Source organism: Danio aesculapii, chromosome 6 (assembly GCF_903798145.1).
Source record: "Danio aesculapii chromosome 6, fDanAes4.1, whole genome shotgun sequence".
NCBI lineage: Eukaryota > Metazoa > Chordata > Actinopteri > Cypriniformes > Danionidae > Danio > Danio aesculapii.
In genome coordinates this window covers 16,117,819-16,144,987 of record NC_079440.1, presented here as the reverse complement: position 1 = coordinate 16,144,987, position 27,169 = coordinate 16,117,819, and the positions used below count along the sequence as shown (strand labels likewise).

At 35.9% G+C, this 27,169-nt stretch overlaps 1 protein-coding gene across 1 annotated transcript in view; it reads left to right on the top strand.

Moving 5' to 3' along the window:
- Nucleotides 1-20,914, top strand: part of kcnj3b (potassium inwardly rectifying channel subfamily J member 3b) — a 29,521-nt gene extending 8,607 nt beyond the window's left edge. The window contains exon 3 of the mRNA XM_056459668.1: nucleotides 18,964-20,914. Coding sequence (XP_056315643.1) covers nucleotides 18,964-19,688 — 725 coding nt within the window. The 3' untranslated portion in view covers nucleotides 19,689-20,914. The remainder of the gene's footprint in view (nucleotides 1-18,963) is intronic.
- The last annotated feature ends 6,255 nt before the right edge of the window (nucleotides 20,915-27,169 follow it).

Genomic DNA, 27,169 nt, shown 5'->3' with positions numbered 1-27,169 from the left:
GGAGCACCTGGAGGAAATCCATGCAAACATGGGCAGAACATACAAACTCCACACAGAAATGCCAACTGGCCCAGCTGGGACTCAAACCAGAGACCTTCTTGCTGTGAGGCAACGGTGCTAACCACTGAGCCACTGTGCCACTCAGTAATAATAATAATAACAACAGTAAAACTACAAATGATATATCTTTTTGTCTTTTTCCATACATTATTTTGCGACCCTCCTTTCCTTTCATAAATATTGTACACCACAACTGTCCACAACAGTGACACAATGGCAAACCAACTGTATATAGTAAAAATTTTAATTGTGCAGTTAAAGTCAGAATTTTTAGCCCCCCTGAATTATTAGCCCCCCTGTTTATTTTTTCCCCCAATTTCTATTTAATAGAGAGAAGATTTTTTCAACACATTTCTAATCATAATAGTTTTAATAACTCATTTCTAATAACTGATTTATTTTATCTTAGCCATGATGACAGTAAATAATATTTTACTAGATATTTTTCAAGACACTTCTCTACAGCTTAAAGTGACATTTAAAGGCTTAACTAGGTTAATTAGGTTAACTAAGCAGGTTAGGGTAATTAGGCAAGTTGTTGTATATGATGGTTTGTTCTGTAGACTATTGAAAAAAAAATTTGCTTAAAGGGGCTAATAATTTTGACCTTAAAATTGTTCGTAAAAAATTTAAAACTGCTTTTATTCTAGCCGAAATAAATCAAATAAGACTTTCTCTAGAAGAAAAAAAAATATTATCAGACATACTGTGAAAATTTCCTTGCTCTGTTAAACATCATTTGGGAAAAAAAATAAAAAATAAAAAATTCAAAGGGGGGCTAATAATTCTGACTTCAACTGTAGGTCAGCTGTCTTTACTTTACATCTTTGGCCAAACACATGCACTTGCATTATTAGTGCTCTGTAATCATTAGCTAAATCAATTTTACATGGATATAACATTTAACTTAAACTACATAGATTGTTGCATGTTTAATGATTTGCTGTAATAAATGTGAGTGTGCATTGTTTTTCTTATTATTTATTACGTATACGTAGACATTACATGAAACATTAGGTCCAGAAAATGTACTTGAAAGTCCTGGACAAGTCCTGGAATTTGAGTAATAAAAGTGTGTATGAACCCTGTTATATGCATATTACCATGTTGTAGGCAAACTGAAAACACTGTTATCATGAGCTGTGCATTGCATATTTAAAATAAAATCAGATTGCATGTTGTTGTTGTTGTTATTATTATTATTATTATTATTATTATTATTATTATTATTATAGTGCAGTCTTTGTGATTTGATAATAATGCTGAACTATCTCAAAAAATGCTATTAAAAGTTGTTCAAAACAAGAACATAAACAACATCCTAAAATTAACATTAGCTAAGACTAAATGAGAGTCTCCTATGCAAAAAAACTAGCGAGAAACAGCATTTCATATAAGCGAGACCAATTTTTCCTCTCATTTAGTGCTTAGCAAGTGTTCATTTTAAGATGTAGTTTATGTTCTTGGTTTGAACGGATTTTAATTGTATTTTTTGAGTGTAAAATGTACTAGCATTTCTCTAGGCACTGTGGCTCAATGGTTAGAACTGTCCCCTCACAACAAGATCACTGGTTCGAGTCCTGGCTGGGCCAGTTGGAATTTCTGTGTGGAGTTCGCATGTTCTTCCCATGTTCGCGTGGGTTTCCTCCAGGTGCTCCGGTTTCCCCCACAGTCCAAAGATATGCACTATAAGTGAATTGAATAGACTAAATTAGCCATAGTGTATGAGTGTATGTGAGGGTGTATGGGTGTTTTCCAGTACTGGGTCGCGGCTGGAAGGGTATCCGCTATATAAAATATATGCTGGAATAGTTCATTCTCCTGTTTTAATGAATTTTAAAAAATTACTAAGAAGGGGACAACATAAAACTACACTAACATATATTAAATTGGGGTCAACCATAGATTTTAACAAAATTTTAAACGTGTCACGTTTATCAAGTTGTGTTAATATATAATCCAATATAAAATCCAATCTGCTGACCAAAACAATGGTGTAATGGCTTTAATGGTGTCTCTTACTGAATTGTTCTCTCTAAATTTAGGCCAGTAATAGACTTTTAAATGGCAGATACCCGTTGTGAAAATACCCCACTGTCAGGAAAAAATGTACAAAAATTGGACCTTTAGAACAGCTTGTCACTGACACAGTGCCCATACAAAGACAACTTAGAACCTTATCTTCCCCTGAAAGGTGCATATTTCTGACTTGAGGTAGTATTGTGTGCCATTAGGCTACTAATAATAACCTTTTCGTAATATTCCTTTAAAGAACAAGCTGTTATAACCCTGAAGCTATATTTTTAGTACTTTAGCATTGTTATTAGAGCATGTTGACACTAAAGGCGTGTTCAGCCATCTGTATATTTGTTCCTGGACAATAACAGTGAAACAGCTTTTTTTTGTAGGCTGGCTGTGCTCCTGTGCAAAAGTTGACTTATATTGAACCCATCCTGATAAATATTCTCTGGAGTAACAAGTGTGACAACTAATCCCAGCCCGTTCTCTGTGAGTCTCAACAAAGTGGCGCGAGGAAGATTTAGACATTAATGCATTAACTTCCTCCAAGCCGAGAAGCATCGACTTCAAGGCCAAGCAGTCTCAGAGGAGCAGCCCAGAGCCATTCATTGCCCTCAGAGATAAACATGACAGCTGTGTCTGCGTTCGCATCTGTCACTTTATTTACAGCTTCCCACGTTACACTGCAGAAATGAGCCTTTAAAAATAGCTGAAATATTCCTGATACCAAGCAAAAAACTTTTGGGGTGTTTAGAAAAAACTTAAATAACTGTTAGGCATATAATAGTATGAGATTTTGTTGTTGCGATAATATCCTGAAGTGGCTCAACAAACAGGTGGCACGGTGGCTCAGTGGTTATCACTGTCGCCTCACAGCAAGAAGGTCGCTGATTCGAGTCCCGGCTGGGTCAGTTGGCATTTCTGTGTGGAGTTTGCATGTTCTCCCAGTGTTGGCATGTGGGTTTCCTCTGGGTGGTTTGGTTTCCCCCACAGTCCAAAGACATGTGGTATATTGGTGAATTGGATGAACTAAATTAAGCTCCTAACGTAAGTTCGAGACGAGCCTGATCAGTCAGATGGGTCAGTCTATTATCACATATGTATACAAGTAGCGGTCCTTGCACTGTTTCAGTTGGCTTTTGCTCTGGCATCCCACCACCTCCCCATCTCCTCGTGGGGAAAAAGAGGGGAAGGGGTTAGAGACTCATACTTGGAGCTCAAGTTAAGCCTCTTTCAAGCTTCAGGACAGCAACGGCAAAATCATTTACTATGTTGACGCAATTGATTGAGCAGGTGAACTCGTGAAATTGGCCATAATATGTGTGTGTGTGCGTGCGTGCGTGCGTGCGTGCGTGCGTGCGTGCGTGTGTGTGTGTGAATGATAGTATGTATGGATGTTTCCCAGTACTGCGTTGCAGCTGGAAGGGCATCTGTTGTATAAAACATATGCTGGAACATTTGGTGGTTCATTCCACTGTGAAGATGACTAAAGACTAAGCTTAATTCAAGAGTGCCATTTTAATGGAGATTAGGGGATCAAGGGAAACTTGGGGTAATTTTTTTTTTACATTTTCCTTCATAACTCACAGATAAATACACTTGACATCTAGTATAATATTATATTAAATGTGATAAGTACAAGTGTTTCAGTTGGCAGTGGTTAAAGTATTATTTACCCATAGTATCTCAAGTAAAATCCAACAATTTACTGCTGTAGTACCTAATGTTGTAGAATCTGCAGGGTTTCACACAATTCATTCATGTTGTCTCAACAAAAATCGATTAAGTTAACATAACAAATTTAAGTGGATTGAACATAAAACAGTAAGTCTCAAAAATACTTAAACATTGTGTTGTTTCAATACATTTTAAATAAGTAGTTTGAACTAATCCAAATCTCCAAATCAACGTCTATGCTAGATCCTATACCGACCAAATTATTAAAACAATTGTTTTCAGAAGTTTCTGAACCTGTTCTTAACGTTTTGAATTCATCCCTACTTATAGGATATGTTCCTAAAAATGTTCAAATTTAGCCTTATTAAAAAACCACAGCTTGATCCCAAAGAACTAGTAAATTATAGACCCATTTTAAACCTGCCTTTTCTATCTAAGATAATAGAAAAGGTTGTATCTGCTTAACTATTTTCTCAGAATCATTCTACTTAAATCTGTACAGAAATAGCAAAAACGTCTACAGATTCTGTCTGGCCCCGATGAGTTATGAACCGTCTTCATCCAAACTTTAACAAAATGGTACAAAACAGACCTTTTAGATCATTTGAACATAGAGAAATTCATTTAATTTTTTATTCACTCTAGTTTATTTCTTTGGATGAATTGAGTGTGTTACAGATGCCTCTGATTTCCCTTGTTTCTGAAGTATTTAGCCGTTATTACAAAAAAAAAAAAATCAAATGTTCTCTTAAATGTCAATGATTGGAAAAAAGTTATGTTGACTTTTTAAACTAAAATATCACTTGAAGGTTATTTAAATACCAAATATTCAAAGCAAATTCCTTGATGTTTTAATATCTTACATTAAAAAAATCTTCTCAACTAGATGTATCTTGTTTCGAAGTCTATTAGGTTTTTTAATGAAAAACTAGAGTTTTCTTTTCTCTTTTTGTACCGTGTGGAGAGCTTCCACTCACTCTTATGCAAATTAAAGTGTTCTTTCTCAGATTTTCAATTTCAAACTTCATGGCGTTTTGTCAAACTGGCTTTCCAACAAACTATGCAAAAAAACTGTAATGAGATTCTTGATTGTTTTGACTTGTTTTGACAAAAGAGCGTGTCTCAGATTTGCCTGTCTCAAAGGTGTCAAACCATTTTGATTAAACACAATCTGTACACTTCTCTGGAAGCTTCGGTGTGACATAACAATTTGAGCATTTAATCACTCTATAATCAGATAAAACATCTCAAATGTGTGCCTGCTCATGTGTATTATTTATTGAATGGATGTGGCGTCTGTGGCAGATTTTGTTTGACATTTTGTCAGATCCCTGATAAGGCAGATATTTTCAGGTATTTGTCCATGTTATTTGTACATGAAGGTTTAACCAGCCTGGATGACCGGACCAGGATTGTACACTACCTGACAATCTTGTTGCGTATCCAAGTTTTAGGAACAACAAATAATAACTTGACTTCTAGTTGATAAGCCAGAAGCCAGAAGTGGCTTAAATAAAAGGCAAAGGCGTCTAGATTAAGCTTATTTTAGCTAAATAAAATATGATCATGCTTTGATTTTTAATTATTTAATTAGGACATTAAGGTATCACTTTGCTTAGACAAAAGTCTTGTCACTTAGTAGAAATGATGAACAGTATAGAATATAAAGTCATGGTGCAGTCATAATGTCAGTTAATATTGTGTATGACTCCCATGAACTTGGAGGACTGCATCCAAACATCTCTGCAATGACTCAAATAGCTTATTAATAAAGTCATCTGGAATGGCAAAGAAAGCGTTCTTGCAGGACTCCCAGAGTTCATCAATTCAGTGTTCCTCCTTCATCTTACCCCAGACATGCTCAATAATGTTCATGTCTGGTGATTGGGCTGGCCAATCCTGGAGCACCTTGACCTTATTTGCTTTTAGGAACTTTGATGTGGAGGCTGAAGTATGAGAAGGAGCGCTGTCCTGCTGAAGAATTTGCCCTCTCCTGTGGTTTGTATTGTAATGGGCAGCACAAATGTCTTGATACCTCAGATCCGCTCTGCAGATGTCTAGCATGCCCCCATATTAAATGTAACCCCAAACCATTATTTTTCCTTCACCAAACTTGACTGATTTCTATGAGAATCTTGGGTCCATGCGGGTTCCAGAAGGTCTTCTGCAGTATTTGTGATGATTGGGATGCAGCTCAACAGATGATTCATCTGAAAAATCTACCTTCTGTCACTTTTCCAAATAATCTACTAGAAGTCAAGTTATTATTTGTTGCTCCTACAGCTGTGGTCGGCGACAAGACTTTTGTCAGATAGTGTATAGCTGACTAAAACTATATTTAAAATTGATTGATCTTCTTGAAATAAAACAAACAATAAGTAAAATAACATGTATCATATGTAAAATTAAAGAGATAGTTTTACCAAAAACAAAAATGTACTCACTTTTTACTCTATCTCAAGTGGTTCCAAACCTTTGATGTTCTTTATTCTGTTGAACAGATAGAAGATATTGAATTAACGCTGAAAACCTGCAACCCCTGACTTCCATAATAGGAAAAGCCAATACTATGGAACTCAATGGTTACAGCACTGTAAAAAAAAACTGAAGTGTTGCTCACTACAATTATTAAGTTGAACCAATTTAACTTTACATGTCATTTTAACTTACACCAATTACATTGACACCAACATCAATTTAAAATTTGTTTACTGCTCAACTGTCAACTGTTCAGGCAGAGGTTGATATTAATTTCTGGGTGTGTTTTCTTTGACTATAGCTTAAAAATACAATGTGATACATCTCTATCACTCTCTTTTGTCAAGTTTAATTATTATTTATCCTTTATCCACCACAGATCTGGTGAGCAAAATAGGTTAACGTTACTCTGATCAGGTTTATATTTGTCCATGTTTAGCGTACATCATACTGTGTGTCTGTCTGTAAGACCAGCACGTCAGAGCGGAACTCATTAATATTCATGACACAATCCATATATAGTCAATTATGAACCTTCTGATTCTCTGGGTATTTTACGGAGTAATAAATGAACTTATAAAACTGTTTCTGGAGATTTTTTTAAACTTACCGAATCCATAAACTAGGGATGAACCGATACCACTTTTTACAAGCCGATACGAGGATGAGTATTTTAATATGTGTACTCGCTGATACCCAGTACTGATTCTGATACTTCTTAGATTTGGTTTTAATGAAAGTGCAGTTATTTTGAAAGGAGGTTTTATTTTTTGCCTGTAGCAAGGATGAACACAAAAATCTTTAGAAAAAAGGCTATTCCAAGCCAAAAATATTCACACATTGTTGATAACCCTGTAAATCGATAGACCTTATCGATTACCAATTAAACATGGACATTTAAATGATGATAAAAATGAGCACTAGCTTGTTTTGCTGTGATCATTATGCAAGTGTCATATTGCGTGTTCGTTTTATTCATCAGTAAACTATAGATTCGTTAATAATGTATTTTATAAACAGATTGTTTATAAGAACTAAGCATTATAACACATTAATTAATCCATTAAGACATTGAAGTCAGGTAGGACAACAAATCCCATCCACATAGTGAATTACTGTTGAGTGGTATCAGTCCGTGGTATCGGCATTTCATATACGATACGAGTATGAGTATTTTAACCAAGTATCGACCCGATACCCGTTACTGGTAATGGTGCATCTCTACCATAAATCTACTATGTAGATGTCAGAGAACAATTTAACATATTAAACCAATGCTGTAAATGGCATTGCTTTAAAGCAATTTGCTTTAAAGTACCATAAAAACGTACGGTGACATGACTTTTTAAATTATTTTTACAGTAAGGTTTCCAGCATTTTTCATCTTTTTGTGTTTTTTGTTAACAAAAACCTCAAACTGGTTTGAAACAAGTCATTTTTGTGTGTACTATCCCAGAATACACATAAAAATTATTTAAACTGACTAAAATGATAACAGAATAATATATCTAGAAATAAATTGAGATGTGTAAAGTAACTATAACTGAATTAAAAACAACAGACACATAAAAATGCCAAGAACATGCAGCAAAATGACTTCAAAATAAATACATTCGAAAAATACTATAATAGTATCTGAAAGACACTCAAATAATTAAATTACAGATTATTTTAATTAGTTTTAGCTTAAAAAACAACACTGACACAGATCATATAAAAAGCTAAATAAAAATAGTATCTCAACTATGAGGATGGCATGGGGGCTTAGTGGTTTACACTATCGCCTCCCAGCTGGGTCAGTTGGCATTTCTGTGTGGAGTTTTCATGTCCTCTCCATGTTTGTGTGGGTTTCCTCCAGGTGCTCTGGGTGCTCCGGTTTCCTCCAGTCCAAAGACACGTGGTATAGGTGGATTAGATGGACTAAATTGGCCGTAGTGTATGAGTGTGTGTGTAAACGCGAGAGTGTATGGGTGTTTTCCAGTACTGGGTTGCGGCTGGAAGGGCATCCGCTGCATAAACCATATGCTGGAATAGTTTGGGGTTTATTCTGCTCTGGCAACCCCTGATAAATAAGCAGTGTTGTGCTAGTTACTGAAAAAATAGTAACTTGTTGCAGTTTCTAGTTACTTCATTCAAAAGTAACTCAATTAAAACAGTAAACAGGAAGATATGGGCTAGACTGGAACCAAAATTAATTAACTTACCTAGTAATGGACAAAAGCATTATATTATAATGATAATGGAGTTACTATATTCAAAAAGTTATGCCTTACAGTATTGGTTACTGACAAAAGTAATGCCGTTATTACATTATTGCCCAACACAGTAAATAAGGGACTAAATCTCCAGTCAGATCACACGATTTTTATTGTTTATTTATTTTATTGTCACTATTTCAGATTATATGATTTTTTTTCTTGATAAAATCTTGACTTGTGGTTGGTAAAAAATGTTACAGACTACACGTTCCTTCACGATCAGTAATCCCGTGGCGTCTACGACGAGCGTTATATCCCAAAGCAGTCACAAGTGATGCTATAACATATTTCTTATCTCAATTTCATTTTTTTTATCTTATTTTATATCTCAATAAACACTGATGCTTGCAGACAACTAATAACTACATTATTTAGGGGAATTCCTTACGACATGGATAGGATCAAACTTATGATTACTTTTTAATATTAAGATATTTTACTTGAAAACTAAATGTATATTTTCCTGCCATGGGTTGCTTATTAAACAATGCCTCGCCTGAACTTGTCACGAGTGAACTGAAATGAAAGCACATCAGCAGCAAGGAATAATCAGATGCTCAAGACAAAATCTTTAAAATAATGACATATTAATAATAGCAAATATTTAACTGAGGTTTGTGATACAACAATCACAGTGAAGTGTACATTAAATCCTTATTTTCCTCAGATCGAAACAAATTATCCACCCGGATAGTTGAGTAGTGGGTAGAAGGGTTCAAACAAAAACATAATTTGTATATTTTCTTGGAAAAAATATCTTTTTGAAATGAATTTCTATAGTTTTTATCTTAATTTTAATGTATCTTTTGTTGTTCAACAAGAATAATGAATAACATTTGAGGTGAAGCGCTTCAAAACATGTCCACTCTATTTGATAAAACACAATGTCGTGAGATTGTGTTGGTTAGGTTTGTTAAATAAAATAATAAACTAGCCTAAATAAAATTAAAGTGAAATATTCACAGTTTCAGAGAAGCCTTTATAAAACCGTTTTCACTATTAATGACACTTTTGAATAAGCAGGAAATGCTTTTGCAATGTATCCGCAGCACTGAACATATTCACAGATTACCTCAGAAGAACAGACTCTGTTGGAAGAAAGAGAGAACTCGCTGTGAGAATGGAGATATCTGCATTTTTGTGCCAGTCTGTCAGATAAAAATGCTTAAAACACCTTAATATTTTAGGAAAGATAGTTAAAAGTTTGATTAACCAATGATTGATCTTATCCACCCGTGATCCACTCATAAGTAAATATGCAGCCTATTTTTTGATTTCCTGACCAGCGCATTAACGGCAGCACCTGCGGATATAACTGAGAAATGATGTGCACCAATTGAACAGTGTCACCCACGTGATGAAACTCGTCGAGAAGAATGAGAAAAAAATTAAACATGCTAAACCTTGCTAAACCTGCGATGGTGTCATGAGGCGTCGCAGGCATGGTATCGGTTGTCATGAACTGTTACATTACACAAGAAGAAACATGACCACATTACACCAGTTTTACGCTATTTGCACTGGCTGCCTGTGCACTATCGAGTCACTTTTAAAATGCTTCTCTTGGTTTTTAAATCTCTAAATGGCCTGGCACCTTTTTATCTGTCGGACATGTTGATTGAGCATCAGCCTGGTCGGTCTCTTTGGTCATCTAACCAGAGACTGTTATCCATCCCTAAGTCGAGGATGAAATGCAGAGGTGACCGTGCCTTCACAGTAGCTGGTCCTAGGTTGTGGAATGCTCTGCCCCTCTGTATCAGATCTGTTTCATCCCTGTCTGTTTTTAAATCTAGGTTGAAAACTTACCTCTTTGATTTGGCATTTTATCAGTGAAAATTGTCTGTTTTAGCTATAATTTTATAATTATATATATATATATATATATATATATATATATATATATATATATATATATATATATATATATATATATATATATATATATATATATGTATATATATATATATATATATGTATATGTATATATATATATATGTATATTTGTTTTATATCTGTTTTGATGTGTACTGTGCAGCACATTGGTCAACCTCTGGTTGTGTTAAATAGTGCTATATAAATAACATTGACATTGACATCTGACCATGGCTTAAGAAATATAAAAGAATCTTAACGATGCTAATTTAACACTGCTATAAATTAAATGACACTGTTTATATACTGAGCATAATATAAAATTAACCATTTCTTGCAGGAAAAAGTCTCTTACTTGTTGACTTCAGTTATTTTTAGTGCTTGGCCTGTGGTTTGGGAGTTTGGGTTTTCTATCTTGTGCCTTTCAGCAATGCGAGTAAACAGGGCAGCTTGGCGCAAGCATCCCCAAGAGGCCGAAGCAAATCAAAAGGGAGGCACTGCTTCATCCCCCCAGGACCACACACTGTGTGTCAGCGCGATACAGCAGAGAATTGGGCCCAGCTGCATGGTCAATTACCGTTCAGAGCAGCCAGATAGTAGAGTTTACTGTTATCTCGCACCACAGAGAGAAAGGGAGAGTGTGAGATAGGGACAGAGAGGCAGTCGTGATGATAATGATGGTTAGTGCTATAGGTGTGTTAGCGAAAGCCACTAAAACGGACAGGAGGGAATGTGGGGAGAAAAAAATGAAGGAGAGAAAGACAGAGATGACAGAAACAGGTCAGGCAGTGCACCTCTGTGGCAATGCAACCGAACACTTGATGACGGTCACCATAGAAACAGATTATCCCTCTTGGAAATATAAATTGTTCTCATAACTGTCAGATGCTGGAGTGTGGCGGTGCTATTTTTTTTTTCTGGTGGAAGCTAATGTTCGCGGAACGTCCCTCCCCAAATGCAGAAATGAAATTTGTCGTAATGGAGGAATATGGAATGATTATGTAAGCCCAAATCGGGGGAGAGGCAGAGCTCCGGCAGAGACCTCACCTTCCCCTCTCTTCCAGCAAACAGCAGAAAGCCTGTTAAATATTTCATAAGATGAATAATATTATGTTATACTGCTAAGCCCGGGATTTGTCAGCTCAGAAAGCCAGGATTTTTGACTGTAGTAAGGCAGGATAACCGTGCCTGTGTTTGTGCGTGTGAGAGTGTGTAGGTGTGCGATGCTCGTAGGTGGCAACGTGAGAGAGAGAAATAAAAGAGAATGATCTAGACTTTCGTAAATGTATAATGTGTGTTTTGTCTTGCTGGGTTTTTATATTTAGGCCTGAGGTTGATAATGTGCACTCAGCAACCGTCTCGTTTTAGACTCCTTCTGTAAGGAGAAGCGTATGGCAGTCCCAGCGCATTTTGAACACCTTCATCCAGCTGCTCAAATCCCAGAGCAGAACAAAGTCCTCGCTGTATCTCTCCTGCAAACATCGCAAATCTCCTCTCCTCTTGCCCTCGCTGCACCGAGGCACAGAGGTAGACAAAGGATTGTAAAGGCTTTTTAGGTATCGAAGTTTCCATGAAGAATGTATAATGCCCACACAAGCTTTGCGTTGTGCAAAAAGTTTATTATAGTGGGAAATAGGGGTGTGAACCTACACGGATCTCACAGTTTGGTTCAATTACGATTGTCATGTCAGTGATTCGGTTCGATTCAATATCATGATGCACCACAATACATTGACTGTGCACTGTATCCTCAATTTTCAATTCCCTTCTGACTAATTATTATTGTATTTTTTCCCAATTTTTGTTTAATAGAAAGATTTTTTCAACACATTTCTAAACATAATAGCGTTAATAACTAATTTCTAAAACTGATTTCTTTTATCTTTATAATGACAGTACTTAATATTTGACTGCATATTTTTCAAGATACTACCATTCAGATTAAAGTGTAATTTAAAGGCTTAAGGTTAATTAGGCAAGTAAGGGTAATTAGGCAAGGTTTGTTCTGTAGACGATCGGAAAATATATATTGCTTAAGGGGGCTAATAATATTCACCTTAAAATGTTTTTTAATAAAAGAACTGTTTTTATCCTAGCAGAAATAAAACAAATAAGACTTTCTCCAGAAGAAAAAATATTTTAGGAAATACTGTGAAAAATTCCTTGCTCTGTTAAACATCATTTGGGAAATATTTGAAAAAAAAAAAATTTGGGTGAATAATTTTGACTTTTGAAATACACTTTTATTAGTAGATACATGAACTGAACCTTTAATTTTACTTGCTGAAAGACAAGACACTTCTTGAATGCATCAAACACCAAATAATTTATAACTCTCTTACCCCCCTCAACACAATATGTTACTTACACACGCAACTCGTGTACCTCACCATAGTATACTACCACAACAAATGGGTAACCCAGGTAAACAATGAATTATTCTTACTGTCTTAATCTTACTGTCTCTTTTAATTTCGTCGATGCATTATAGTTTTGTCTTATTTCCAGATGCCACCACTTGTGTGTGTTTGTGATTGTGTGAATTATGTAAGGGAGTCAATATGCAACATTTTAATTGTATTCAAATGATCAGAACTTCTGTGGGGTTTGTGAAGGGTCAATTCTTAGAGTTAATAATATAACTTTTTTTGTAATTTCAGTCAATAGTGGACAGTGCTAAAAACAGAAGCAAATGGAGTTTAAAACGTTTAGACAACTTCCAGATGTGGATTAAAATGCATGTTTTTTTGTGGGTGTTAAAATGCAACACCCACAAAAAACACCTTCTCTGATCATTATGGGAGGTGTTGTGAGAAGGTTCACCAAAATAAGGCACTGGTCAACACAAACGTGAGTTTTCTTTTAAAGAAAACTTTTTTTTTCAACTCTATTTGGCTGTTCGCCTACACGCAAAGGCATTATCAGGTCACTGAAACCAAAACTTTTTAAAAACTGTCAGGGTGAAAATTTTCATAAACTTTCAGTTTGTCCATGCCGTCTTTTGGATTGTGTGACATCGGATTTTGACATCAGAATCTCTATTATTTACAAGACGGGTGTCTGCAATAGCCGACTTCAGGGGCGCCACTGGCCGGTGTGGTGAGAAATCGAGTCCCCCCTGCAATCGAGTCCACTGAGGACCCCAATGGATCATCTGCGTTGAATGCCTGATCAAAAGCTATTATCGCGATACCTTGTTAATCCTCTTTTCAAGTCTCAGTCTTGAGATTTTAACAAGACTAGTCATATTACTAACATTATTATCGGTAACTACAATTTAAAGACAGGCACAGTTAAAATAAATGTTTTGAAACGTTTGTAAACATTTAATGATGTATTTTTGATGTTTTTATGTTTAATGTAACATTATATATTTACATAAGAAGTGGTAGCATGTCATAGGCTATCTAAAATAAAAGCACGAACGAGAAAACACATGCCTTTAGATGTACAACAGTATGTGAAATACATCATTTAAAATAATTTTATGTCATAATAATGCTCTTTTAAATTACATAAATAAAAACGAGATTTTGCTGCTATTTATATATATATATATATATATATATATATATATATATATATATATATATATATATATATATATATATATATATATATATATATTAGTGGGCCGTTATCTGCGTTAACGTGCTGCGTTAACTTGAAAATCTTATCGGGTTTCTTTACCAGGCTGATGCTCTTAATCTATTCTTAAATTTGGGTTGGGAGGTGGGTCTTTTCTATACAAGCTATGATGACTTTCACCTTGACATTTTAGCACGGCCGAATTGCACTGTAGGAGGCGAGAACGAGTCTTCGAACCTGTGTGTATTACTACTGTGAAATTACCACATCAAACGTTACGTGCTAACCTGGATGCAGTTCACTAGAGTGAATCAGATTAATGTTAGCTCTACATCTAACTATCATAACATGTAAGTTAAATGTAAGTAAAACATAAACAAATAAAATGGACCGGGTGCTTTTTAAAATGAATGACGGTGAATGAAAGTCAAACCGGTGAGCTGTCTGACAAAGTGTCCTTCTGAATCAAATCAGCAGGATGCCCTATTGGATCTTTCACTTACTTTGAAGACACTACTGACTACGTTTACATGGATATCTGTAATCTAGTTATTTGCCTTAATAGACAATAACATAATTAAGGTGTTTACGTGAAGTGCATTCATGTAAGAGTTTCCTGTAATTATGGAGACTTTAACTGCAGTTCGGCAGTTACACATTCACTCATGATTATTGTATTCATGCCCCTATGACAAACTCGGGTATTAGATGCAAATAAGGAGTAAGGACTGGTGAGAGTGTTATGGAATTTAATAACGAAAATGAAAAGAAAAAAAACGTACGCATTTCGCGATGTGTATATATATATATATATATATATATATATATATATATATATATATATATATATATATATATATATATATATATATTTTTTTTTATTATTATTTTTTTATTTTATTTATTTATTTATTTTATTTTATTTTTTTATCAGGCGCTACAAACTATACCTTTTACAACTCCATTGAACCAATAGGATCACCCAATAGTCAGGGGGGACTCGATTTCTCATGACACTGGTACGGGCCCTATTAAAACATTTTTTAAGACTGGTGTGGGCTGTTGAGGATGAAAGTGAATTGGGGGGGATTGTAGGGTTTTGGTCGTGGGCATCTGTCGCAGACTAAAGTGTTGCCTTTCTATCAGCTCAAACCAGTCTGACCATTCTCCTCTGAACTTTGACAAGGCATTTGTGCCTACAGAACTGCCGCTCACTGGATATTTTCTCTTTTTTGAACCATTCTCTGATGGTTGTGCGTGAAAATCCCAGTAGATCAGCAGTTTCTGAAATACTCAGACCAGCTCGTCTGGCACCAACAACCATGCTACGTTCAAAGTCACCAAAATCACCTTTCTTCCCCATTCTGATGCTCTGTTTGAACTGCAGCTGATCGTCTTGACCATGTCTACATGCCTAAATGCATTGAGTTGCTGCCATGTGATTGGCTGATTAGAAATTTGCGTTAACGAGCAGTTGGACAGGTGTACCTAATAAAGTAGCCGATGAGTTTATGTTTATATAATTTTTTTATTATTATTATTTAAGATACAGATTAGAGATCAGAGAAAGCTATTTCTCACTATTAAAGGACTGACCCAAACATCTTGTTTTGATATCCTTTTATATCCAGGGTCTTTGGGGGTGATTGACCCTCTTATTAACGCTTGATCCCTCCAAAGCCCCTGTATTTCACACCCTGCAAATAACTGGTTTAGGGTCTAGAGTCACAAATATCTTCGATGGATATTTGTCCATCTAAAAAATTGTTTAAGTAATACTATGTGAAAAAGAGCCAAATACATGCCAAGACATGGCTGTTTAATTTCAGAAGTTGTATTAAAATTCAATGAAGCAAATGTTGGTTGTATCACTTTTTAAAATATTGTATCACATATTGAATATCTCATTATTTAGCATGCTATCACATACCACAATTTTCTTTAATCTATTGCTGCAGTGTTAACAGGCCTTTAAGGAAGGGAAATAACTAGGAAAGGTTTGAGGTTTTTCCGCAAAGTTGCTGCTTTTTTATGTAAGCTTTACTTTTAAGAGTGTTTTGCATAGAGATGACATGGATGCTGGTTTTAAAGGGGCATTCTCAGCTTTTGTAATCCAAAGAAAAGTGCACTGCTCTTGTGTGATCAAGTGTACTCCACGTCAAGCACGATGTTGTTTTTCAGTCGACAATTGTCTTATCTCAGATTCGTTGCTATTGACTGATGTAGAACGGCGTGTTGCAAATCCGTTCGCTTGTTAGGGGGTTCATAAAAATGAGCTCTTTATAGTGAAGGCTTTGCATGCTTTAATTAAGGAGGGATGTTCGCTGGTGTGGGTGATACACAGATCTAATGAATTTCCCACAGATAAACCTCTTGTTTTCATGCAACCAAATGGACCGTGAACAGACGTTCCCGTGGGTGTTGCTCAACAGTAAATGTGTGTGTGTGTGTGTGTGTGTGTGTGTGTGTACACACACACTCTGTCAGTAATGCATCTATTAGTTTTAGTCACCCAAGCATTGTTGCGCAGTACACTCCTTTGAAACATATTTGTTGTCGCACAATGCTTGATGCACATTCATATTAATAAGCTGTTCTGCACGTAGTTGGTGCTTAAAAGACATGTAATATTCCATAACATTGTCAATCTGACTGCAAAAACATTATTGGATGAAATCTGAATTGAATTGAGATGGGAGAAATGAATTAGGATCGTTTCATAATCCATTAATTTTGCAACATTCATACTAATGTAATCCACGTTAAAGTGATTCCAGCTAAGTAATGACACTTGTCTTTTGTAGATTAGCTTATTGCTTTGTTACCTAATTGAAAGCAACACTGAAATTGAGGCTTGAGCTTAATCCAGAATTTAAATCGGTTTCATTTTTAATATTTACATAATTGATTGTTATTTTCCTGTTTTTTACCTTGAAGCTGATTGAAAATCTGCATTTTATATGTAAACACAGATAATTGTATAGTTTATTTATTGTATATGGGTTGTAGACATGACAAAAAATGAACGTTATTAGTACTGTCTTCGAAACTGTCCTATGTTGTGACTTTCAAATATAGTTTATTAAATTACAGCTCTTATAATGTAAAAAGAAAGTCATTAATAATAACTGGCTATTTTAATAAACACAAACATTCACACAAACATTTCTAACAACATAAGAAAATCCCACAAAAACTAATTAGTTAAAGGACCCCATTCAAGTGACTGAAGTCCACTGTGAAGCCGATGACGTGCACCTGTTAATTTTTTGTCTCAGTATTTACGTATTTCACTTTTTTTTACCTTTTAAGTTTTGTCGCTCTTCAGTGTGACAGTCCCTATTTATTGAAAAAGACGAAATAATTTTTCAGAATTATTCATTATAGTAATAAATAGCACTACATGACGATAATTGTCCAACAATTACATCTCACAACATTTGGTTAATATCCCATGAATATCCTTATAACCCTCTCTTCCAAAGGTTGTAACCCTAGGTTGAATTAGAGTGGGGGAGGGGGTAGAATATCAATCAATCACTACAATCAATCACATTACAGAGGCAGTACCCCCACTCTGAGGCATCTCTGGGCATCATCGTAGGACGCCCAATCAACCTACCTACTCATTCATTATTCTTTTACTTCCACTCCTTCATCCTGCTGTTCCCTTACTATCCCTTTTCATCCTTTCATCCCTGCAGAAAAGACTGGCTCAAGATGTGGCATGGTCCATGCTGGTGAAAATACAATTCAGTAAAAAGTTATATATATATATATATATATATATATATATATATATATATATATATATATATATATATATATATATATATATATATATATATATATAGTGAAAGAATTGATAGTTTCCCCCTTATATTTTCTCAAACACCAGTCTTCAAACTACATAAATATAACATATAACTTTTTTTATAAATAGTGTTTTACACAGCATTTCTATTGCCTATTTGTCAATTATCTATATATACAGTTAAAGTCAAAATTATTAGCCCTCTTGAATTATTATTGGAAAAAAATATTAAATACTGCTTTTAAATTGAGCAAATAAGACTTTCTCCAAAAGAAAAAATGTTTTCAGAAATATTGTAAAAAATTTTTGCCCTGTTAAAAATCATTTGGTAAATATTTAAAAAAGAAAAAAAATTCACAGGAGGGCGAATAATTTCACTTCAACTATTTATATATTGCTATATTAATAATGGTGACGATTCAAAGTCCCTTTTAAGGCAAGTCATTTCACTCTGTGCCCATCTTTGAAACGCCTCTCGGGCAGTATGCTTGGGCATTCTATCTGAATGGGGAAACATCAAATTCTCCAAAACTGTTTACCAAGCTTATAATTACATTACATACTTGGAATCACCAATAAACAACATCTGTCTTAAAAGTTTCTTTCTAAGCGTTCGAATCAAACAAAATCTGCATTTTTTCAGGGTGCCCAAGCTAATGCGCATGCGCACTCGAAAAAACGAGATCACGACACCAACCTAATTTATAGCCGTTCTACACGTTATCATCCTCTGGATCATGCTTCGTCTGATCGCGCTGGTCTTTTGAAATAATCCACAACTTGGTCTTGATAGTAAATCTACTCCAGAAAGGACTGACTGAACCTCATGTTCATTACAAAAGCAAAAAACTTTTGTTTTCAAGCGCCCTTGGTTCATTTAAAAGTACAGATTTCAAGCTTTATGTTAATTTATTTTTTTATGTCTGTGAAGCAAGCATTCGCTGAGATTCCAGTGTGTTCGTTGACTACCAAACTGTTATTAAAGCACAGGTCTGGTCCGAGCTTTTCCCCCCGAGAAACATCAGTCTAAATCGATCGATAAATGGCTCCTGTACTAGTAGATGGGGCTTCATTCACCATATTGAGAATTACACTTTTCCCCATACAAAACTTTACGAGTGACATGTCTTGTGTCTTATATAGTCTTTGCTTGAGTGTTTCATTCACTGAATGAATCTGTTTCTTGTATTATCCCAGGTATGACATGCCAGGCTCGCACTTCCTACACAGAGGACGAGGTTCTGTGGGGTCACCGTTTCTTTCCAGTCATTTCTCTGGAGGAGGGTTTCTTCAAGGTTGACTATTCACAGTTTCATGGCACATTTGAGGTTCCCACACCACCGCACAGTGTTAAAGAACAGGAGGAGAGTTTGCTGCTGTCATCCCCCCTCACGGCCCCCTCTCTGTGCCACAGCGCAGGTGGGGTTACAGAAGGCAGTGGCACGCTGGAAGGTCTGGAGCTTCAAAGCGATGCAGAAACTGGCTCCATCAATATTGCAACCCCCATGCCAACCACCAAACTGCCTGCCAAACTTCAGAAGCTTACAGGACGGGAGGCCCCCATTCGGGATGGAATGCCCCGTAAGCTTCTGCGCATGAGTTCGGAAATCACCTACAACCTGGGCGACCTGCCCGTCAAACTCCAGCGAATCAGCTCGGCTCCGGGTGTGGCAGAAGAGAGGCTTCAGCCAATCAGTTCCATGCTGAGCCCCACAGAGGACAGACTGGCTCCCAAGCTGGGCTTAATAGGTGGAGCTGAACCCATTAGCCAATCAGTGACAGATCTGCCACCAAAACTGCAGAGGTTGGCTGGCGGGGTCGGGGTGGGAGGAGTCGGAATCGGAGGACGAATGGATGGCCATCTGCCTCCCAAACTGAGAAAAATGAACTCTGAGAGGTTTACAGGCTTGAGTTTAAAATGACTTCTGCCCTCCTCTGAAACTGCAATTGAGTAAACGGGACAATCTATACTTATAGCAATTTATATAGATTCAAATATTAGATTATTGCTAATCCTCTGCACAATCTGGCATGTTTTTACCACAAACAGCATGAAAGCAGAATTCATTTTCAACACTACTTAAGGATAATAGCTACCATACTAATAATATACACTATATAACGACAGTTCCATATATCTTTATTAGCCTGTTAGCCAAACTTGTTTTGAGGGCTTGCATATATTACGTATATCTTAAAATAGAATATCAACACAATTATCTGAATGCAATGTCACTGATAATCCTTGGTAACTAATCTTTTTTTTAAAAAGCCAATGGCTATAACCTGAGTTAGCCATTTGTCTTTGTTTAAGCTGTGGGTTGGTTATTTGCGGATCAAGATAACACAGCGAGAGATTAGTTACTGTGGTTTTCAGAGCTAAAGAATCAGGCGCTGTGCATTTATGGAAATGTAACAAATTTTCAGACGAACTGACTCAGGTTCTGTTTTTGTTTAGTTTTTTATCTATTGCATGATCTATCATTTCAGAGTCAAGCCAGATTATCTCACATCAAAGATTAAGCCTTAAATAATAGGAACCAAATGTAAAATACCAAACATTGTAAACATTTAGTTTAGAAAGTGTTTTAAGAAGTGGCCACTTTTTAAAGATTTTCTGAGCTCTTTGTGGAAGAATACGGTTTTCACATTTGGCTTCTAATACTTAACTGACTTTATATATAATGTTTTGTCGATGATTGTTTTCTGACGTTCTTTGTTTAAACTATTTTCCTGACCTGAATGACTTGAGTATTGTGATGAGTAGGATTGATAAAAGGGGGTTTAAAGCTATCGAAGACAGAAATGAGCACAATGGATGTGTACATCTGTTTTAATATTCTTTATAGATAAGACTTTGTCAACATTGTTATGGCTTTGTTTAACTCTTGTGTTTGAAAATCAAAGCAATAAGATTATAAAATGCAGTGGAACCTACTGACTGGGAAAAATCTTGTACCTTATGTTACATTAATGTTAAATGGTTTTACTGTTTCCTTTTTTCTAATTGTTTCTCTCAATACATTCAATTCTACTTCTGACAAATATTAGAATGGCTGTTGGAGTGGTTTATAATCCTGTAATAAATGTGTTGTGATGTGTAACAAGTCAATTAAAAACAGTCTATACTGAAGGATAAACCTCCACCTGAAATCACAAAATAAGTCTAAAATGAATCAGAGGTATGAGTGGGCCTGCCCATTTTTGACACATATAAGCTCATTGGTATTGGTAGAGGTCTTCCCCGCAAATAAAGCGGTTTGATCTGGTTTGACCCAGCTGTGTGGATGACTGGCAGCTTGCTGCCCGATGCTGCTCTTTGGTGGGGCTGGATTTCTTCAAATGTCCAGGGAGTTTGTTCTATTTCTATGGACGAAATATACATTTTTCATGCAAAAGGCTAACTTGGGGAAAAAATGGCCTGATTTTAAAGTCACTATAACAATTTGACAATCCTTATAATTTCTGGAATATTTTAGTATTTATTATAATTTATGACTGCACATTATTATTTGGAGTTAAGCACCAAATGACCATGCCAACAAAAAAACATGGTATTAAAGATGATTGGACAAACCATTTTTGAATAACTCAAAATCGTTGAAGATCATCCACAGTGGACATGAGGTTATAACTTTAAAATGCTGTATTCTGTCATGATCACCAGCAATCTAATCCTGGCAGATCGCTGGTAAAATCCAAGCGGTAACCTCATGCTGTCCCACGGTTAAAATGGGCAACTTTATCAGCAGAAAAAAAGGTGTTTACAGCCCTGTACAAAGAACGATTTTTGTTCAAATAGGTAATATTACCCTTCATGACAACTGTGAGGGGGTGAATTTTTTTAAAACTCATTTGTTTAGTTTATATTAAGTTATATTAGGTCTGCATAATTAAGGGCGTGGCCACTTAAGTGACAGCTAGGTCTTGCTGGTCTCAGTCACTTCACCTCAGCTGATTTCGGCTAAATAGCCGCTGAACTCAATATATAAATTGTATTTTTGTGTTGTTTTATGTGGCTTTACACAGTTAATTGCCTTTTGGAATTATTTCTTACAATTATCTGATGATATGGCATGCTGTGTGCACTTAATTGTACTCACAAACCATTCACGTGGCCTCCATTTCCCAGGTAAGTGAAATTATATACTTATATACCATATCTATAAATGTATTTGTTTTATTTAAGATCATTTATATTTTTCTTTAGAACTTGAATGTACTCCAGAATCTGAAAGATTGATTAGCTGTAGGCTATAGAACAGTCATCTGAAACGTTGTCATACAGTGTTATGCCATTTACTAACACAGACTATATTTTAAGTGTTTGGAAGTAATTCGCGATTTCCTGCGAATGTTTAGTGGCTCAATGTATTAAAACAGTGTTTTTAAAAGACTAAACACTTTATTGATTTAGTACTCAACCAAGCGCATGTGTTCAGAACACAAACGAATTGCAGGTAATGAAATATTAAGTGTTTCTCCCATCAAAAAGCCTTTCTAAACAAAATGCTAGCAGGTGTCTGTAGCTCCGCTCACGCTCTGCCTATTTGCCCTTGTCTGGTTACCCCCGGTAGGTGCAATGACGCACAAAACAAACTGGCAACGGTTGGCCATGCCTACTTGTTGCTTCTTTTGCGTTCTTCAGAAACCTATGGGTGATGTCACGGATACTACGTCCATATGTTTTACAGTCTATGGTAAAAACACATATTGCTAAAGAACTACAAACCCGCCGATACATGGACTACAGATCCAGTCATGCACCACACACTCACACCTGTTCCAGTTGTCTACTGACTGCTAACACGCACAACTGAAGCTGTTCAAAACTGATGACATGAACTTTAAAAGCAGCACAAATATGTTTACCAGCAGTTTGCCAAGATTAGATTGCTGGTGATTGTGACATATTCAGATCAAACTTTAAGTGCAATTCCACTGCATGGTACGCAGTGGTTCGGTTAAGTACGGCTCACTTTTGGGGGCTTTTCCTATATACCTATTACCTGGTACTTTTTTAGTACCACCTCAGGTAACATTTCAAGCCATTCCATTGATGTACAGTGGTCCCTCGTTAATTGCGGAAGTTGCGTTCTAAAAATTGCCTGCAATAGGTGAAATCCACGAAGTAGTCAGCTTGATTGTTTTACAATTATTATAGATGTTTTAAGGCTATAAAACCCCTCACTACATTCTTTATACATTTTTCTCAGATAGGCATTAACATTTTTACACTTTTCTCTCTTGTTTAAACACTTGCGTAACTTCTACCTTCCTTTCACATGTCCAGAAGTCCAACTTTTTGTGCGATGGTTAGCATCATCCTCTGCCTTTTGAGTGCTACCGTGGGTGCCTTTGACAGTGCAGAATGTTTCATCGACATTATGGGGTTTGTTGGGGAAAAAACTTGCAAACATACAGTACAGCACGTCAGAGTCACACTGCTAGCGATTGAAGAGTCATGTAAATTTGGCAAGCCAAACACATTCTGTGCTGTACAGGAGACATGGCATAGAGGAGATTGATTGGCAATGGTCTACAGCCAATCATGACGCAGAACACAATGCGTATTGTTGATGATGTGAACTATTATTTATAATCACCATCAAATTTACATTAACTTACTATTTTAATAATACTCTACTATTTATTATTATTATTATTTAAGCCACAGATCAGTGTGAACTATTTTCCACCATTTAAAGGGCTGACCCTCCCATATCTTGTTTTGATGTTCTTTAATAAGGTGGTCAAATCGCAACCTGTAATTCCCACTCTATTCATAATACTTAATCAATTCCTTGGCTCATCCTGAGAACATCAATACCATAATCTGCTGAACTTCCTGGACACTGTTTTGAAAAACTCTTCCGCTGTTTTGATTTTCACCAAATTCTATGCTCTTCAGACCCCGCTAGCAACTTTATGTTGATAGATGAAATTGATTACATTTACCACATCAATGAATTTGATGGCAACCCAAAATGTATCCAAGGCTATCTCTACAGTGCTTTGACATATGCTGACACCAAACTTTATTAGTAATCATTCATTTCTTTCATTACTGTCTCCCTAAGGAGAATTTGCTCTTGAGCAGTCAAAATTACTTTACATAAGTTACATAACTGACAAGAGCCTTGTCGCCTATCCAAGAATTAGGAACAACAAATAATAACTTGACTTCTAGTTGATCATTTGGTATCATAAGTGGCGTATATGAAAGGCAAAGGCCTCTAGATTACACTTATTTAACCAAAATAAAATATGATCATGCCTTGATTTTTAATTATTTAATTAGTGCAGTAAGGTCTTTCTTTGCTTAGATATTGCTTGTCACTTAACAGAAATAAAGGGACTAAGCCAAAAAGAAAATGGATGAAGGAATGAATCCCATGAGCTTGGACTACTGCATCCATACATCTCTGCAATAACTCAAATAACTTATTAATAAAGTCATCTGAAAAGTATTCTTGCAGGACTCCTGGAGTTCATCATGATTCTTTGGATTTATCTTCAATGCCTCCTCCATCTTACCCAAACTCGATAATGTTCATGTCTGGTGACTGGGCTGGCCAATCCTGGAGCACCTTGACCTTCTTTGCTTTCAGAAACTTTGATGTGGAGGCTGAAGTATGAGTAATGATTTTTCCTTCAACAAACTAGACTGATTTCTGTGAGAATCTTCGGTCTATGTGGGTTCCAATAGGTCTTCTGCAGTGTTTGCAATGATTAGGATGCAGTTCAACAGATGATTAAGCAGAGACATCTGCCACTTTTTCAAATGATCAACTAGAACTAGATGACAAGACTTTTGTCAGGCAGAGTACACACTAAATTACAATCACTTTGTTCACAATGCCTAGTTACTATTACTGACTTCATTATGCGTTATTCATTTTCCTAAAGTCATCTTAAAATGTTTTTGTTTCCTCACTGTTGCAGTTGGTCTAATTCTCATTCCTATTCTTGGTTCCTCATTCACCTCTACAATGCAAGGCTTCCTCTAGCAACAACATCACTTCTCTTATAATACTTGTAATACTTCTCTTATTTTCTTGTAAAACTGGTGCTGTATCTGTTTCAAACATGAGATCGACCAATAACAAACTACATCCATCAAATCAATTTCCATACATTTTTTATTGTTTTTTATTGTTTAGGAAGCAATGTCCATTTCATACTTTCTTCACATACTTTCATTTAATTTCAGTTATATGGTTTAAAACCTTTGGGCTCTATTTTAACGATCTAGGCGCAAAGTCTAAAGCACATGGCACAAAAGCATTAAGGATGTGTTCAAGTCCACTTTTGCTAACTTAAGGATGGAAAAATAAAATTTGCACCATACAATGCGTGTGTTTTGAGCATAACGTGCATTAAACCAATCAGAGTCTCATCTCCCATTCCCTTTAAGAGTCAGTTGCATCACGCTATGGCGCATTTGCTATTTACATAGCGGACTTTGTAAGTGGATAAACAGAAAGCTGTACGAGAAAATAGTTCAACAGACCATCTGCAGTGCAAGGATAAATAATTCGGCCTCTTTACTTTACTTTTACTCTTTACTTTATTCCTTTATTTTCGTGGATAAGGAGACGGTGTTATACGCTCTCCACTGAAGCCATCCATTAGTCTACATATTTAATTTCATTTGTTAAGCGTAAAGATTTGTTTCAAAACAATTTCTAAATTCAGTTCTAATTTCCAGCAAACGAATAAATAAACAATAATAATGAAGTGTGTTCAGTTATATCCAAATACATGTCCTATTCTTATGTCCCATATAGTGACGTATACGTCTCCAAAACCCGACAGGTGGACAAATCTAAACTTGTTTTTATTCAAACAAATATAAATATGCATATAATAAATAATAATGCTAATAATAACACCATTATACAAAGGCAAATTGTCATGAATAAACTAAAAAAAGCCCCCCAGAAATGGAGGTAGTTTTTTATATTTATGTAGAAAAGAATAATTTTTGTAACATTTTGACCCTTTATTTTTTTCATATGTCAAGATATTTGTGTATTGCTGTACATCCTGTGTGTATTAAGCAATGTTTAAGCGTTTGGACTCGCATAGGCACATAACTGACGCGCTCTGCGCTAGACTTTAGACAGGCTTTTGGTTGGTCAACTGTGCAGTCTATTTCAGTTCCTTAAAATAGCAAGGCGAAAACAATGCGCCTTAATACACCTCCTTTCTAGACCAGCACACACATAAGTCCATAAAGTGGCACAAATGGATTTGCTATTTAAACAAAGTGGTGCAAAACGTGAAAATTAGGGTTGCGCTGGTCTGAAAATAGCAACAAATTGCGCCAAACATGACTTGCACCTTATTGCACAGGGTGTATGATAGATCCTTTTATGTTTTTTTTTCTCTGTTGAACACAAAAAAAAATATTTTGAAGAATGCTTTTTGCTGTCATCCATTGGCTTCCATACAAAAAGAACATTTTTCTAAATATCTTAATCTGTGTTGAACAGAACAAAAGAAACTCAAACAGGTTTATAACAAGTGAAGGGTAAGTGAATGATAATAGCATTTTCATTTTTGCGTGAACTATCCTTTTAGTCATTAATTAATGCAATGTAAATATGAAAACTTCACATTCTTAAAATGTGCTGCTCAATTATTAAATAAAACACACACACTTGATTTAATGGAACTGGCAAGCACCACAAAATAACTTAGTAAGGGCTCACGTGTGCAATTCGCAAGCTTTCATTTATTTATTATTTATAACGCCTGGCTTGAATAATAAAACTCCTTCTGTAACAAATGGGCCGGTTTGTCCTCTCCGTGTACCCCAGCGGCTATATGAAATAATGTTCTTTTTTCTTAAGCGTAAAGTGTTTCTCCAGTCATAACTGCGAAAGTCAGTTTGAATCTGATACAGACATTTCTTCATTTCGCCTCTCGGAACGAAAATAAATAGGGGTGTGAAGTGTGAAAGAGACAATGCGAAATGAGCGCGAGAGTTGCGTTGGATATACAAGCTGCGGGGACTCCACGCAGTTCACCATTAAATGAATCCCTCGATACGACTTCCCTAAGAAACATTAACACATTACCTCTCCACAGGGGACCAATATCCTGAACTTCTGTCAGCAGGAAGCTAATTATAAAAAACCCGTGCGCCTCTGTGTGTTTGAAAGGGAGCCAGTGAAATACAGAGAATATTATCTTGTCACTAAATGTCAGATCCAGATGAAAAGAAGGGTTTTGTGAAGGTCAACCTGCACTGCTTAAAGAGCATTATTGCCGTGACCCTGTTCATCTCGTCGGAGAGCTCTCAGAAGCTGCCATTACCTTTTAATTTATTTTCCCCTGCAGCCTGATGTCAAACGCTCCTTATTTCGTTTCATCAGTCCCATACTTAGCGATTTAA